This window comes from Meleagris gallopavo, chromosome 6 (genome assembly GCF_000146605.3).
Source record: "Meleagris gallopavo isolate NT-WF06-2002-E0010 breed Aviagen turkey brand Nicholas breeding stock chromosome 6, Turkey_5.1, whole genome shotgun sequence".
NCBI lineage: Eukaryota > Metazoa > Chordata > Aves > Galliformes > Phasianidae > Meleagris > Meleagris gallopavo.
The window spans coordinates 38,193,389-38,210,694 of NC_015016.2; the positions used below are offsets into that span (position 1 = coordinate 38,193,389).

Sequence of the window (17,306 nt, forward strand, 5' to 3'; positions counted from 1 at the left end):
TGGTGTGTGTGTGTGTGTGTGTGTGTGTGTGTGCTGGAAAAGGAAACTCTATGCTTTGCTCATCTCTCTCTACTGAGAGGTTGATGAGGAATGACAGATGCCTGGCACCTATTCCATTTGTTGTCCATCTGGAGACTGATGATATGTCTCCCCTTCTGCTGCTGGTTCACTGGCCATCATGAGTGGTGGTTCACCCCATGCCATTGCTCTGCTTTCCTCCTTTGTTACCTATAGTCTGTGCTGCTCCCTGTGAGCCGGACAAAGCCCCAGGTCAACTGAGGCCAGAGCAGGCAGTGAAGCAGTCCTACATCTCCTGGACTTCCTTACAGTCCACATGCTGGCTAAACCCCACTCTTAAGCATTGCGTGTGCAGTGGACTTCTCTAGTGGTACTATGAACCATGTCTGCTTGATATGGTAGAAATGCAGGGTTTTAGCCCCTTTGTTAACCTGTTTTTCTTGCTTACCTGCTGTTGGCTCCTACACTCAACCTCCCTTAACCAGTACAGTCTCATGACATGGGTCATGAGCAACATCAAAGGTTGCTCTGATGGGCTCTGAGAAGATTGCAGGTAGCTCAGCTGCTTCTGTGCAATGGAGTTTTGTTCTATTTTAATATTTTCTTCTTTCTAAAATAAAGTTTCAGTTTCTTCAGTTGCTTCAATTGCTAGTATTTCCTCACTGTAAATCTGGGAGGGTATAAAATGAATATTCAAAGGCCTTTTTTCCTCACCCTCCACTGGGTCTTGCTGACTCAGCATCAGGAATTCCACACACAGGGAAAATGCGATATTTCAGTGTCTGTCATGCTTCTGAGCCATAAACATCCCCTTGTCACATTTGAAGCATGACTTGGTTGCCTTCTATATCTGATACACTGTGAAGAATGTAGGTATTTCTGTAGCGTGTGCTTTGTGAGTTGTGCCTGATCTTAAAAGGGAACGGTATTTTTATCTGTGTTAAATACAGATTTCTCAAAATAAAACTGTCAAGACTGTGCTTTATGGTAGGTTTTGTTTTTCTTAAGTGATGTCTATGTAGATATTTTCCCTTAGTTTCTGTAATAGCTAGAAGAATCCAGACTCCCTGAAAATTGATGCATCCTCAAGGACTAGTAGGTTTCCATTTCTGGCATGTGCATCAAGATGAATAACAGTTCTCTAGCAGTCTGTATGGACTCAGGGTAAGTAGACCTCAACCTTTATCCCAACAGGAATTCCCAGACAAGAAAATTCTGACTTCATTTATGGTTTATAGGAAGTAACGTAAAACATGACAAAAGAAAGTGTTCAGTTTTCTTCACAAGCAATCACATGGGATCTGTGTGCTGCTTGAATTCGCCTTTGGGTCAATAGGTCAAATATTAAAAAGCATTATACTGTCCCAAAAAGTCCTCTTACAGCTTCTAATGCTTTCCCAGTGCTGATAATTTACTACCATTAATAGTAGCTCCAGTCTTTTTCCAGTGCAAGTGTAGACAGTTAAATGCTAAGCCTTTGAATTTTACATGAAGAAATCTCAGTTTCCTGAGTTAGCCCCAGCTTAGAGAAGCTTCTGAACAAAAACACCTAAGTTCCCATTGATCTACAAATAGATGCAGTGTGGACAATAGTTTAACCCTGTGAGGAATGTACCCAAGCATGTGTAACATTCCAAATTTGTGTAGTCTTTGTTTTGCTGGCAGCTTTAAAAGAAAAAAAAAAGGCAAAAAATAAATACATGAAAAACATCAGAAGAGGAACATCTGCTTGTTTTTTCTTTATAAATCTATGTGAATATAGTTTTGAAAACATTTTTTAAACACAGATCCTGATACTGCCACATAAGTTCAACGTGAACTTAGACTTCAATTAGAGAAAGATCAAGCCATGACAACGCAAATACTTCTGTCCATTGGGAGAACAGCTGCTAGAAACAGTGGGTAGAGTCCTAAAGCCACCCTGGCCAAGTTCTGGTTGCACGTGCATGAAAACACCTGTAATTTGTGCCTCTGCTGCTGCTTCATTATGGCATCCTATGGCCAATGGAAGAACAGACAGCAAACCCATCCCTTTCACCAGACTCCTGTGATGCAGGAATACTTAGTCCCTCTTTTTCTGAGCTTGATGAGCAGCAGGCAACTTCTCCCACAGTCTCTAGATATTGAACAGGAAGAATTTATTGATAGACTTATCTTACACCTTTACATCTTCAGTTTGAGGAACCCAAAGTTGTCCTCAGCATGCTGCATTCTGTCTGCATCGAGGAATTGGTATTATTGTGTCTTGAGGGAGATTAGGGAGAAAAACATGTACTTCCACTACCATTTGTAATTTTCTTGGTCCAGTGTTACTGGACAGAGACATCCTGCCTGAAATTTTGAAGTAAGAAAATAGCCCGGCTTAGACAGCTGCAGCAGTTACCAGACCATATCTTGAGAGTTGCTGCCATAGCAAATGTTTATAGTAAAATATGAGTTCTTCTAGAAATCCTGTAATAATTTGAATTATTCACTCAAGAATCTTCATTGCTTTCTATATAAATCCTGCCTTTTGGAATCTGCTGTCATAATTTTACAGAGTTCAGTTTATGCAAAGGAGAACTGTAGATTTCATGAAAGAGTTTTATAATGTTTGATCTATGTGTTTATTTTGGACATTTGGGAATATAATCGTTTTAAGGAGAACAAAACTAATTGTGATTTTCCTTTTTAAATGTAATTATGATTGGACTTTTTTCTACACGAAAAATCTGCATTTCAATTGGTATCCTACTCAAGTAAGTAGGGCTACTAAGCAGCTCGGATTTATGCACACTATGTCTTCCAAAATACCAAATAATCACAGTAACCTGCAGTAATGGGATCTGGTTTTTACATAGTTTTAAGATCTTTTTAAGACCACTTGAACAGGCTCTACGTTTAATTTTATTTATTTAGTATATACAGCCTTTTAGCTACAATTAGCTTTCTTTCCTCATTTATTGATAATGAAAGGTTTATACTATTCTCTGATTGCATGCTGTGTCCTCTGTAAACCAAATAATCTCTCTTGTGACCTTTTCTTTCTTTCTTTATGGAAGTATATACACATAAATACAAATGCACCTTTTCTGTGGGATAGCATTCTGTAAAATACAATTATGTGAGAATGTGGATACTAGGAGTTAAATTGCAAGATTTGTTGACTCAGTGCAGGGGCAAAGGACTTGACACCTGTCTAAATATCAGTAAGAAAGTCCTGAAAATATACATCAATCAGTGAGTGTGTCATTAACCCAGCATAGTACAAGGCAAATAAACATACTCAATGCAATATTGTCTAACTTGCAATAAGACATCATGTCTTAAGTTCACTAGGACCAGTCAGTGACAAAACAAAATAAATTGGTAAGGTGTTAAACTTAGAATGCAGCTCATCTGGCAGATTGGTCTTTTGCTTCCAGAGGTCATCATTGAGTTTCTAATTTGGGGTTCATGGTGCAGTGTTCAAAATTGTTATAGACTGACTTAGAGTAATCTGAGGTAATGAATCGATTCTTGCTTAACAGCAAGTTAAATAGCAGTGTTGTCATTAAAACAGTACAAAAGAGAATGACGAGGCAACTGAACACCTTCCGAGCTGGTGTGACACAATGACTTTATCAGAGGTTGAGCTGTCTTTCTGGCTCCAGAAGTATATATGTATGAGGTGGAAACTGTGGGAATTTGTTTCAAAGAAAACTAAAAAGTAAAGAGCTATAAAAATCTCACCTCATAATGGCATAAGTATGAGAAATGGGTTTTTATATCAGTCTCTGATAGTTCTGGTTAGGATTGCATTTTGTGCAAATAAGAGAAGGTACCATGTATCTTATGCAGTGCTCTGAAGACGGAAACCATAGCGACTCAGGTCCGTATGTGCTATCCAAGATGAAGGACAAATCAAATCAGCGTTGGCAGATAAAATGCATGATGGAAAGTTCTGCAGCAGCTCTGTGGTGAACAGACCAATAACAATTCGGTTCCAGCAATATTTAGTTTTAGCAAATGCTGTGCTGCCCATGAACAAACTTAATTAAGAGAAAGCTGATGCCGGCTTACACAGCACTGCACAGCACTCTGATAGTTTGCACAGTGAGAAGAAATCCTGAGCATATATAAATGGTGAACTCTTTTTAAAGTTCATGTTTTTAATTAAAACAGTACTTGTAATGCTTTGCTGTGGAGCTGATACAGGTATTTGTGGCAAATATTATCCTACAATACGTGTTCTTTTTCTCTGCATAGGTCACAGTTTTTAGGAATTTGCTTGTTTGCAATTTTTTGACAAAATTTTGTAGAGCAAATGTTAACCTATGTCTTGTTTGAAAAGTAACTACACAAAGCATTTCAGCTATGGCACAGTTAAGCCCAAGTCCCTGGGTCACAGCTCTCTTTTCTGATTAGATGTTCACACATAATGGGCCTTGTGGCAGAAATTATTTTCTTTGGTCATTGTAAAGCTTGGATGTGCTCAAATTTACTTATGCAAATAAGAATGAAATGCTTCTGAAAATAATTGGGAACATGGTTTTCTTCAGAATAGCACTTACAAATGTGTTCATGTGTGGGACCACTGTCTTTTCAGAAAGCATCCCTTTATTGTCAACAGGCTGTTGACTTGACTTGTTGACAATTAAGCTTATGCAGAAAATGTATGCTGCAGTTCTAGTTTTAGATATATTTATAACGCTTGATGGATTGGGCTTAATTATTGCTCTACAATAGTTGCATAATTATGCTGAGGCTGCTGAGGGTTATTGTCCTACAACGAAGGGGCTAATAAATTTTAAACCATGGCAATGTAAACGTTGGTTAGGACTGGGTACAGAAGAAATTTATGAAACTTGCCGTCAGCACTCGATTTTAAAAGGCACAGTGTCTACCATGAAGCAGATGTAGCAGGGTTGAAGAGACATTTAGCATCTCAAAATTTTAAATATCTTGATGTATTAGAGCCTTGGAAGGGCCATCAGACAACATTCCCATTCTTTTGAAGGTCCCTATGAGAAAATAAACCTCTGAATAGCCCATGTGTTCTGCTCTGCAGTACTTTCCCCTTGAAACTTCTCATGTTTAGACACAGTCTCAGCTGGTGAGGTAGCTGGTGATTGAGGGAGGTCCAAATGCAAAGAACTTTGGAAGGACTCTTGAGAATAAGGCTTGCACCACTTCTACCTGTTTCCTTCTGCTGCATCCTGAATTTTCAGTACTTATTAGCACTTGCTAATAAAATCCATGTAAATTTTAGGTTCTCTTCAGAGTCTTATAAGCCTTTTGGTGTGCTGCACACCACAAGTGTGCGATCAGTGTCGGACCAATAGCTAACTGGCCATTGCTTTAGCTGTCTCCACTGCTGAAAATATGCCCACACAAAAGAAAGCAAATAAGCTAGTAAAAAGTGGAAGGAAACCCTAGCAGCTGCACTGGAGTCCTGAACACCTTATGTCACTGCAGTAATGGCTTAAAATATGTCATTAGCAGTTCTAAAAGGCTACATAATCTGAACCATGTCTGTGTGGGTTTTGTGTGTTTCTTGTGGGTTTGTTAGCTTGAATGTTCTGTTTTTTTGTTGTTGTTGTTTGTTTTTTGTTTTTTTTTAATAAATAAAATTATAATATGACAAATCTTTGAAAATAAGGCTACTGCTTCTTAAATCAGTGCATTTCCATTGATTCACAGAAGCCACGTGGACATACACTAGAAGGATCCCAGTGCCCAGCCCTCCCTCCCAGTCCCACTGGGCGTTCTGCCAGGGGTGCAATTGGAGTGACCTTCCCTTAACTCTCACTCCAGGCAGCTGACATTCATCCTATCTAAGATAACTAAGTTAGGAGAATCCTGTCAAGGAAGATAGAACTTTGCTAAATGTTGCTTGCAGACATTAAGTGTTAGATCTGTTGTTAGACACCTGAATTATGAATTCAGTAGTAAATTCTCTGCTTGATAGCCAGGCGACTTTTACGTACATACAAAAATATGCTACATTACCTTAAGGAATAAATAGTAGAAAATTAGAAAACTGGGGGAAAAAATAATCTTTTAATTCATTGTTTTTTATGTATAAGTCCAGGCAAATGCATATCAAATCAGCTTTCAAGGGAATATCTATTTCAGGTGTTCTGGTAAGTTCTCATGAGTTATAATACTTTTATATATACATATAAAGTAATAAAACAATAAGAAGAGATATTGAATGTGAATCTCCTGAGAGAAGGTGTCACATGTTTCCTCTGAATTTCATTTAAGCTCAGTTGCTTACACAGAACCCAGTGTCATAAGTTGAATATGAGACTGATGCTACAGATGTAACTACAATTTTCAAAATATTTAGCAAACACTGGAAAATTTTCAAAATGACATATAAATGTTTGCGTGTAAGTGGTCTGATTTTGTATAAGTGGCACACATAAATGACATAAAGGGTATAACTATTTTTATATTCAGGGCTTGACAGAAGTTCAGTGCAGATTTTTAAAGGAATAAAGAGGCATGCATAGCCTGAAGATCTGAGCACTGACCATTATGAAGAAATGAACTAGTGTGGGGAAAATATGAATTGGAAGTAATTTGAAGCTGGCTATAAAATAAAAATAAAGATGTGACCGTGCTTCTAAAATAATCTGTGATATTGATCTGCATCAATATTAATGTGATGATGTCTCAATTTAGTAGAGACAAGAGAAACATATAATCTGTGAATATAAATCCTGAATGTGTCTTTACAAAGAAGACATTAGAATCTCTCGCAGATCCAAATGCAAATCTATATTCTTATATGTTCCCGGGGTTATTTTGGAAGATAGAAAAGGAATCGTTTGAACTAACAATCAGTGCTTAACTTCCTAGAGCAAACTGCTCCAAGGAGAAGTAACTTAGGTTGAATTAAAAGAATTAGTACATGGGGTTCGTGAATAAACCAAGGTTTCTAGACCTACTGAGCTTACTGGAGATTTCAGTTCCTTAGGGAAAAAAATAATGTAGCCAGAAGCTGCCAGCCCCTCCCTACATTTGTCTTTAAAGAATGCATTACTGAATGTCCTACATAAAGAGGCTTAGCCTGTTACACCAGCTGAAATTCTTCCCTCAGCTTTTCATGCACTGCTTCCAAAGATTATCTCAGGATGGGAGGGAAAGTCCCATCTGAGCACTGTCCTTACTTGAAGGGAGTATCTGGGACGATTCAGCAAAGGAAATGGCAACTGGGAACTCCAGCACACCCTCTGCTGCATTTTGTATGTTTCAAATGCTGTTGGTGTAGTATGTTTCAAATCCTCTGCGTTATAAACTTCTTCTGTTTCTTTGGCACGGGTCTTGAGAGCTGAGTGACTGACTTAGTTCTTGCTGAAAGGCAGAGACAAAGTTTCTGGCTGCTTCCCCAGTACAACTGTTCCTGACTGCTGAACTTCAGAGCCTTGCAGCAAGATGCCTGCTGCTGAATGCTGGGAATGCTCTGATGCTGGGACTTAGTCAAAAACTCGGGTTTAACCTTCTGTTTGTTTGCAGTACTCACACTTTTAAATCTTCCTATCTGTGTTTTTTGGCTAGTTCCTAACATACATACCCTCAGCCAGAATGGCCTAGCTTTGTGTGCTTGCAGTTAGTGTCCCTTAAGCTAACATTCCAGAGCAGCTGCAGTATTTGGGCTATGAAGACAGTGAAACAGGCTGGGATGGGAGCAAAGGGAGCTGCAAAGACCTCTGCAGTTGGCTAGAGAAAAGCTTTAATTGGCTTCATTTCATCTTTATTTTTTTTCCTTGATGATGACCCATTTTGAGGCACTCTACATGCAGACTGGCATGCGCCAGGACCCAGAAAGATCTCAGTCTGTGAGTCCAGATTTCAAAGGGCTGGGGTTGCTGGGATGGGTTAACCCTGTTTCTGTGGAGTTTCATTGCAAGTGCGAACTGTCCTTGGGAAGTGTGGCCCTCCTTGGACTCCTAAGTGGAAGATCTTAAGAAAGATGAACTTCAGTGAGAATAGTTGGAAGCAGACTTCTCATGGTGCCTTGAGACTGCACTTGCAAGTTTATGTGCCTTAAAAATGATATCCTTGCAGCTGGCATATGCAGCAGGCTCCAGAGCTGCCTTCCTCTTTCCTTCAAAGCAGCAGTTTGGGCTGGCTTTGCACACATTAAATAGCAGTGTTTCGTGCATGAGGTCCAGGAAAACAAGAATAATAGAATCATACAATGGCTTGGATTGGAAGGGATCTACAAGTTGTGTTTCTGCTTCCTCTGAGCCCCCTTGTCATCTGGAAATAAGCCTGGTGGGGTAGGGATTGCAAAACCCCAGTGGCAGCAGGGACTCTGCTGCACTTTGCTTGTTGCCCCACTGTGGCAGATGTGGGGTGTCCAAGCCAGATGGAGGTTTGTATAGGACATGTGGCTTCCTGCTGCCCACCCTCACTCTCCTGTCTGATATATTAGAGGCATAAGACGTAGTTCTGAAGTGAAGTTGAGCCTCAGCCAAATGACAAGCTCTCTCACTTGAAAATGGAGCTTGTACTGCTGGCTGGTCAGTTTGGGATCGGACACAATAATAAGTGGGAATTTAGCATCCCAAAGTGGAAGGAGGCACTTCTTAACATCTGGTGAAAAGTCATAGTAAAAACTAAATGAAACAGGGAGAGCTTGGGCCACCATGCGTGGGTTCAGACACCACAGTGACCACCCATCCTGCAGCCCTGGGGTGTGGGCTTTTACTGTAGACAGAAACCTGACTGAAACCTAGTTCAGATGATGAAAGGAGAGTAGTTTCCAGGGTGCTTACATTCATGTTTCTGGTTAGGCTCATCTTGTCAGCCAATAAGCACACCTGGATCTCTGGGATGCCTGCCTTTCAACCTGAAAAACTCTGCAGCCACACTGGGGACAAGGGGTTCTGTACTGCTCTTGTAACGTGTGCTTTGCTCCAAGCGTAATGTGCTTTACCAGGCTTCATCGCCTAGGGAAGGCTTTCTGTGAAGTTTCAGTTTGTGGTGTAAGATATGGCTTCTTTGGGGTTATATTTCTCTGCAAAGGAAAGGAGTATTTCTCTAAATGTTATATTTGTATAGTGAGGAAAAATAATGTGGATTTTTTTCCCCTTTCTTTGAAAACATTGCTGTATTGCGGAGGTAGCTTGAGTGGCTTCATCTGTCTCTCTGCTTGTGGCTCTTGTTTATTACGTTGATAAAAGATAGGACTGGTAAATCCTTGTGAGAGAGTGACTGCATCCTGCTAGCCTTTCATTCATCCTCAAAGTGTAGCTAAACTTTCCATGGATATTTAAAACAACAGTGTTTAATCTCTAACACAGTTAAAAGGCTTATGTGTTCTTACTCCAGAAGTGAGACACGTTGGCGGCAGCTCTTATTTATTTTATTTGTTTGCCACAGCTTGAAAACTGAGTAGTCGAAAGAAAAGTTCTCATTTTAATATTCCAGTGGAATGAATTGCTTCAGTGAAAGTAAAGGATGTTGTTCAGCTACTGAGGCGTAACGCCGCCTTTTCCATTTTAGTCTGTCCTTTGGCTATGGTGATCTCATCTGCATAATACTGCTGGGTTTTTCTATATTGACAAAGGATGTCAGTCCCTGAGCACTGGTTGGTTGATGAATCAAAGTCCTTAACCAATCAACTGGTACAGGTTTGCATAATGGTGTGATCATTTCTGAAAAACTATACCTATTGGAATTGCATACCATGCTGCTTTGATTTGCTTCCACCATGCCTCTGCTTTAATTGCCTCTATTGCTCACATTTTCAAAGGGTGTAGTAACAATGAAGACTCTTCCTAATCTGCTATATCTTTCCTTTTATTTTCCCTCTTGTGGCCTGTGCAGGGAAAACAAAGTAACAAGCAATAATCTTAAAAAAAAGGAGCAAGATGAAGAAGAAAAAAATTATTTATTTATATTTTATTTTTTAAAGGAAAAAGAAAACATTTAGGTTTGGGGTTTTTTGTTTGTTTGTTTGTTTTGTTTTGTTTTTTTCCCCTTCCAAAGCTAAAAGTGTAAGCTGAAGCTCTTTTCTTGCCTTCCAGGACTGTTTGCATGATTACCCTTGCACTGTCAGTACTGTACCTGTTCTGATCTCTCTCTAATATCTTCCTGTGTCTGGAAAGGAACTTGCTTTTTGACGTGAATGCATGTAAATTGCAGTGAAAAAGAAAGGGGAGTGACTGCACAGGAAGAGGTCTGGAAAAGGGAAATCGCGGTTTTCTTGATTTTTTTGTGACTTCAGCTCAATTTGCATTAAGTTTACTGTCTGCGTGCGTGTTTTTTTCTCTCCTCTGCACCTTACCATGACATAGTAATAATGAGTATGGTTTTATGGACAGTACCTTGAAAATGTGGCTACTTTGTTCTTTTATTTCTGCTTTGTAAAACAGTGGAGGATTCAACCTGCATGGAAATGGGTAGTTTTATGAGTAATGGTTCTGGAGATGCAAAAGTAGAATGCAAAAGACATTAAGCAATGTGTCCAAAGACAAGAATTTACAACTCTTAGATAAGAATCCAAATTATGCAGTAAAAAAGTACTACAGGCATCCTGGTTTGGGGCCCTTTGGCATACCCATTTGCAGCTTTTCTTCTCCTCCAAAAGGCCTAAAATATCCCTTGCACTTTGCATAGGTGAAGTTGTATGCTTTCTTTGGCTTCTGATTCTAATATTTCGTTAATCTGGACTGTGTTTAGTCATCCATGAAATGATCGCTGTGTGAATCATAGCTTGAAACTCAGATTTCCACTTCTCTTTGCAAAGCCTTGAGTGTGTAAGGCAGGGAGAGGGCAGACATCTTGGTTCTGTGCTGTCTTCATACATCTTCCAGAAACACAACCTGCGATTCGTCGTGTTTGACAAGATACGTCGGCACTGCTTTTAATGGGGTGTAATTTGAAGCCAGTGTAGTTGACCTGGGGCAGATGGCTGTGTGCAATTTCCTCAGTGTAAGCTGTAGTGCTGCTGCAAGATTGTTTAACCCATTTCAGGACACCTCCTAGGAAAAAAAAATATATATATATATATATGCATACACACACATATAATGCTTTTGTCATATACATCTCACTGTTGAAAAAGAAGAAATTATTTCTGCCCATTGAAACTTGTAATAAAAAAGAATAAATCTATGTCAGAAGACTTTCAGTAACGTATTGCCTGGCTTGCTGCATAGCATAAAGATTGTATCTTATGTTTTTGTTTATTAAGCATTATCTGAAATTAAGTTGTCATGCCTCTGATCCAGATGAGGCCTGCTGAGTATTACCTACCACTTCTGATGGGGACAAAAAGAAGGAAAAGATAATGTGGAAAACATTTTGTGTTTTCAACCAACCTTGCTGATGATGGACAGGTTGGATGGGAAGTCTGCAAGCTGGAAAGCACATCTGCTGAAAACATGTGTTGGGTTTTATTTATTTATGTTAACAGTGAGCACATTTATGAAAATGATGTTTTCTTCACAATCTGTTTGTTAAGTTAGGACACAAACCCAAGAACATTTGTCCATGAGAATAATTTTCTGCAAATGATTAGTGTCACTGAGTTCAGTAAGAGCAGTCACGCACAAAGTTAAGCACATGCATGAGAGTTTGCAGAAATTTGGCAAAAATTGTTGTCATTGTAAACAGATTGCCCAGCTTCGCTTCTAGTGCAGCTGTAATTTTTTGGCTTGGTCTTCTTATGAGTAGCTGTCATTGCAGGAGCAATAAGCTATTCCATTCTGCTGAGTCTAACTGAGGCTGTTTCTCTCATTTTGTCACAGCAACAAGAGCAAGATCCCACAAATCTATACATCTCAAATTTACCTGTTTCCATGGATGAGCAGGAACTGGAGAACATGCTGAAACCTTTTGGACATGTCATTTCCACCAGAATATTAAGAGACGCAAATGGAGTCAGCAGAGGAGTTGGCTTTGCCAGGTGAAATCCTTACTCGATTTATGTATATTTTTTGGCTTTATTCCTTTGCAAATGCTGTCTACTCCATAACTCTAACGCCTCGTAGCTATGGAAAATGCAAAGCAGCACCTTTATCAGATTGTGCATCTGTTCTTTCCACTGAGCTGAGGAATACCAGTGCAGAAGGATGCTCATTTCGTTTCTCCAAAAATTAGTTCATTGTATGTATGTATATAGAAATAAAAATAGTTAGGAATAAAGAGCTATCAATGCAATATTAAACTTGGATAATAATAAATATCCTACAGCCAAAAGAACCCATGTGATGAGGAAATTGTTTAAATACTTAGCAACAACTTTGCAACAATAAAAAGTAAATTTAGCAGTTGGAAGAGCAAGAGGAAGGGACTGTAACTGAAAAAAAATCCACAGGTTCCTTAACAATTAAAAAACTCTCAAGCCTATGAGAAGAGATTAAGAAGAAATATTTGTATCTAACATGCCCTGTCAGAGTAGTTTGGGCAGAATGGGCAGCGTGTTACTTCCATGTGGGTCATTGTCAGGATAGAAAGGCAAGTTTCAATGTTTACTCTCAATGAATATTTATACAGATTCTCCACAGCTTGAAACATTCTTAAATCAAACAGTTTTCTTTTGAAAAGCTAATGAATGGAAATCTGTATATAGAAAGATACTGAAAAAGCAAATAAGAAGATAAATAAAACTGTGCTGTAAATCATTCTTCTGCTCTGAGAGAAAAATCAAAAATAATAATTAAAATAAAAATCCCAAATCATTGTTTGTACAGAATATTCATAACACTATCCTTTGTAGAGGAGGCAAAGTGAGTCAGTCATCTTTTACCACTACAGGCTGGGGGATGAGCTGCTGCAGAGGAGCTCTGCAGAGAGGGACCTGGGCGTCCTGGTGGACGACAGGTTGGCCATGAGCCAGCAGTGTGCCCTCGTGGCCAAAAAGGCCAATGGCATTCTGGGGTGCATTAAGAGGAGCGTGTCCAGCAGGTCGAGGGAGGTGATCCTCCCCCTCTACTCTGCCCTGGTAAGGCCTCATCTGGAGTACTGTGTCCAGTTCTGGGCTCCCCAGTACAAAAAAGACAGGGATCTCTTGGAAAGAGTCCAGCGGAGGGCCACAAAGATGGTGAAGGGCCTGGAGCATCTCCCCTATGAAGAAAGGCTAAGTGAACTGGGTCTGTTTAGCCTTGAGAAAAGAAGACTGAGAGGGGACCTGATCCAGGTTTATAAATATCTGAGGTGTGGCGGCCATAGTGGTGAGGCCAGTCTCTTTTCAGTGGTACGTGGAGACAGGACGAGGGGAAACAAAGCTGCAGCACAGGAAGTTTCACACGAATGTGCGTAAGAACTTCTTCACGGTGAGGGTGACGGAGCACTGGAACAGGCTGCCCAGGGAGGTTGTGGAGTCTCCTTCTCTGGAGATATTCAAGTCTCACCTGGACGCCTACCTGTGCAACCTGGTGTAGGGAACCTGCTTTGGCAGGGGGGTTGGTCTTGATGATCTCTAGAGGTCCCTTCCAAATCCTACAATTCTGTGATTCTGTGATTCTGTGATCTTTCGAATTTATTTGAAATATGCCATATCTTGGCATATCATGGCACTTATGTTAGTGTCATAACACCACTCAGTGGAATGGGGTACTGTACAATAAAAAGGTAGCGTGCTGGATAAATGACAGTGTAGTGTTACCTTTGTCCTTGATGTGAAAGATTATCATGTGCAAAGAATATTAAGATAATACTGTTTGAATTCACATGGAAAAAGGTAAAACATTTATACTGAGAGAGGGCACACTGTTCTTTATGCATTCTTCCAAACAATAACGTGAATCTTTCTAGCTCACTAAATATAAATTAGTGTAACTCATGGATAAACTTGCATTTTAAAAATTGAATTTGTTTGTGAAAATGTATTTAATAATGTAACATATTTCAAAAAGCCTTTCATGTGCTAAGATGAAGGTTTTGTAATTCATCGTGCAAATGACAGAGTAGTAAAAACTTTGCTCTGAAGTTGAAGTATAACAGAGATTTTCCTGACCCTGAGTGAGGACAGAGTTAATCCAAAAATGTATAATTACAGTTGAATGCTGACTCTTGTCTTGGCAGAATTACCAGTACAAGCTGTAATTACATGACCACCTGATCTTCTTTTGGTAATAGTGTGCTCTTTGGTACTGCATGTCACTCAAAAGAGATGGATTTGTTTAGCTTAGCTTGTAATCATGAGGGTTTCATTCTAGTGTACCTGGACTGTAAGTACACAAAGTGTAGGTATGAATAGGATATATTTAGGGAATGGCAGCTGTATTACAGCCCAGATAAGATTTTAGAAGTTCTGGTCAGGAACCCATCTGATGATCTTGGCTGTTACATCTTCTGTCTGGAGCCCTGTTGCTACAGTGGAGCTGCCTGCTTGTGAAAGTGCCTCATACTGCTTTCCACAGTTCTTACATGAGCCACAGGAGCTCAGAAGAAGTCAACTTTTTGTACACTAGAACCCAGCAATTTTTAAGTTAGGTGGTTCAAAATTATTAATTAAGTGCTGTGAGGGTTAAAAATCCCTTTTTGACTCTGCCCAATTAGGTGAATAGTGAATGTCAAAGTAAGTATTTTCAAAAAATAAAGACTTTTTCAAGAAGTAAAGACTTCCTGTAGACAACTATTGTCGGATATTTCTCCTAAGTGGGTATGATTAGCAATTTCATAGTACCGCAGGTGGCTACTTAATCATTTATAATCCAAGTGGCTTCAAATGTTCTTGGATCAAACTCTTAGATCTGTGTTCTGAGTAATGTCTAGCCACATTAAAGTTCAGCCTCTTTCAAAATACACACATAGAAAACTAGCTCACTTTATTTAAGCTGTTAAAGTATTTTTTCTTTTCCATTCCTCAAAAACAGCAGAACGGATTTTCTTGCAACTTTCTAGAATGTTTCACTGTGGCTTGAACACATCTGTGCCCAGGCATATCACAGGGGACGTTTTGGAAGGAGAGTTATTAGCAAGGGGCCTGTGAAGGGTAACTGAATTCCAGCTGTGGCTCCACAGAAGTCCATCCTGTTGAAAGGGAATTGATGTAACCTCTGGACACCCACTTGTACCTTGCTGCTCTCCTTGGCTTTGCATTTCAGGGCTGGTGCTACATGGCTCCAGGCTCACTATGGGAGCCGCCATTTGGCAGGTCTTCACTTGCTGCTGTCAGTGGGGCTTCTGCTGACACAGGTGAGCAGAGCTGTGGTTGAATACAGCTGATCATGTGGCAGGAAGAGAAATGTGGTGGAGTAGCAGGGAGAAATGCTTCCTGTAAGCAGGGAATATGGAAAAAGAAGGTGCAGATGAGAAGCTTTGTGCTCAAACTGTCGTGATGCCATGAGCCATTTAGTGGCTTCACCACTTGATCTTTCTTTTTGAAAGCATAAGTGGATTCCCCAGAGCTTAAAGTGAACGCAAAGTCCTTAATCCTCAAAAGAGGCAGACAAAACAAAAAAAAAAGCAAAAACCAAAGCAACTGGATTTGAAGGCTTTTTTTTCTAAGATATCATTCTAAAGCTGCTGTGTCATCTCTTATGATTTGAGCTTTGTGAACTAGCCATTAACAGTGTTGGTGAGAGTAAAAAGCAGGTCAGAGATAACTCCACGTGCTGAAAGAGTTGGCTTTCCACAGACCTATAAAGAGTGAATACTATGTTTCAATGTCAGTAGAAATACAGTAGTAATACAATCAATGTGGAGCCAAAGTAGTGGAAATGTTTTGCTAAGTGAAAGAGGGACTGTTTGGAGGAAGACTTGTAGGGATCACTGATGGTGCTGCTTTGGAGGCATAGAAGCATCAGCAGCAACAGGGGATAGAGAACATCCAGGTAGTTTAAGGATACATCTGTGAAGAAGGAAATGCTTTGTTCTTCCTTATTCAAGGGTTTAATTGAAGATGATTGAAAAGGTGTTCTAAAAGGTGCTATTAATTTAACTTGAACAAATCCGTCATCTGGGACAGTAGTGCAGGCTTAGATATGATGAGGATCATTCCTACTTTCAGTCAGAAGAGTGATCTGTCAAATCCTACATCTTGCCCAGGAAATTGCTTTATAATTGGATATCTCAGATGAAACTGGAAATCCCAAACATGCCCCAAAGAATGTGTGTGATATCTCTACGATATTCCAATGCCTGCAGTGATAAATGTTCATCAAAAAGCCTCCCTGCAGAATGCTGAAGTCCTCTATGGGATGAGCATATGTCTTCAAAATCCTTACATTTCCATCTGGTGTTGCAACCTAGATGAAATTTTTGTAGACTCAGTACATCCCTGAGAATACTGCCAGGCATGGGTCTGTGCTTCCATGGAGATGCAAATTCCAGAGAGGCACAGACCGGGCAGGGACCCAGGACAAATGTCACTGGGAACCGTAACATGAAAAATAAGCATGAAACCCTTAAAGGTGAAGAAAAAGGGAAAACTAGAAGTCATTAGGTGATTTAGCTGAGCAATTTTCATGACCCAATCCCTAGGTACTTTGAGTTTAATTGAAAAACTCCTAGGGACGTGAAGAAGGGGGCACTGTGATTTACCCTGCTATACCCTGATATACTGATGCCACTGAATTAGTAAAATAAAGATTGGGTTTCACAGCTCCATAGTAAAGTAACATTAAAGTATTATTTGTGTCCTCCCTACAGTGATGGCAATATTTAGAATACCATACATACATGTACCACACTCAACTGAACAGCAGAGAAAGCATTTTACAGGTCATTTTAAATGATAAATTGCAAAGAAGTAGACTAAGAAGAATTAGATTAAACTACTAACATTTTTTGTTATTGTTGTTGTTTTTTTGCTTGTTTACTGTCTTGTAACTTAAAATGACCTTGCAAGATTGAGCCCCCAAGTGACATTTTACAACAAAGTCATAAGCCTCTGAAAATAGAAATTTATGATGGAAATGCTTGCAGTCAGACTGTCAAGTATTGCTCTGCTAGCAGGCATCAGTATAATACTTAACCTGAGACTGTGAAGACTGTAACATAAATCAGACAGGGACTAGGTAGAAATGACTGTGTGTACATACTATTCTTTTTCCAGTAACAGAAGAAAAAGTGTCCAACATAAACTGTCATAAAAACATGTTATGATGCTCTTCCCAGTGGAAGACCCATGAGATTCTCAATTAGCTTTCTCTATTATCTCAGATCAAATAGGTAACATTGAAGAGATGTCCCTTTGTGAAAAAGCAGAGGGATCTATAGTAGGGCATCTACCCATTTTATCCTTTGGAGCTTGGGCTCTATTCTTGTCTTTTCCCTGCCTTGTTCTCTTGGTGGTGCTTCCAAAGGAATGCTTTTCTCTGCCAGCAAATGTTTTTTTTATTAAACTTATCTCCTACTTA

At 39.6% G+C, this 17,306-nt stretch overlaps 1 protein-coding gene across 3 annotated transcripts in view; it reads left to right on the plus strand.

Moving 5' to 3' along the window:
* RBMS3 (RNA binding motif single stranded interacting protein 3) overlaps positions 1–17,306 on the plus strand; it is a 600,418-nt gene that overhangs the window by 439,803 nt on the left and 143,309 nt on the right. For all 3 annotated transcript variants that reach the window (XM_031553946.1, XM_031553947.1, XM_019616531.2), the window contains one exon: positions 11,748–11,905. In XM_031553946.1, the coding sequence (XP_031409806.1) occupies positions 11,748–11,905 (158 nt within the window). The remainder of the gene's footprint in view (positions 1–11,747; positions 11,906–17,306) is intronic.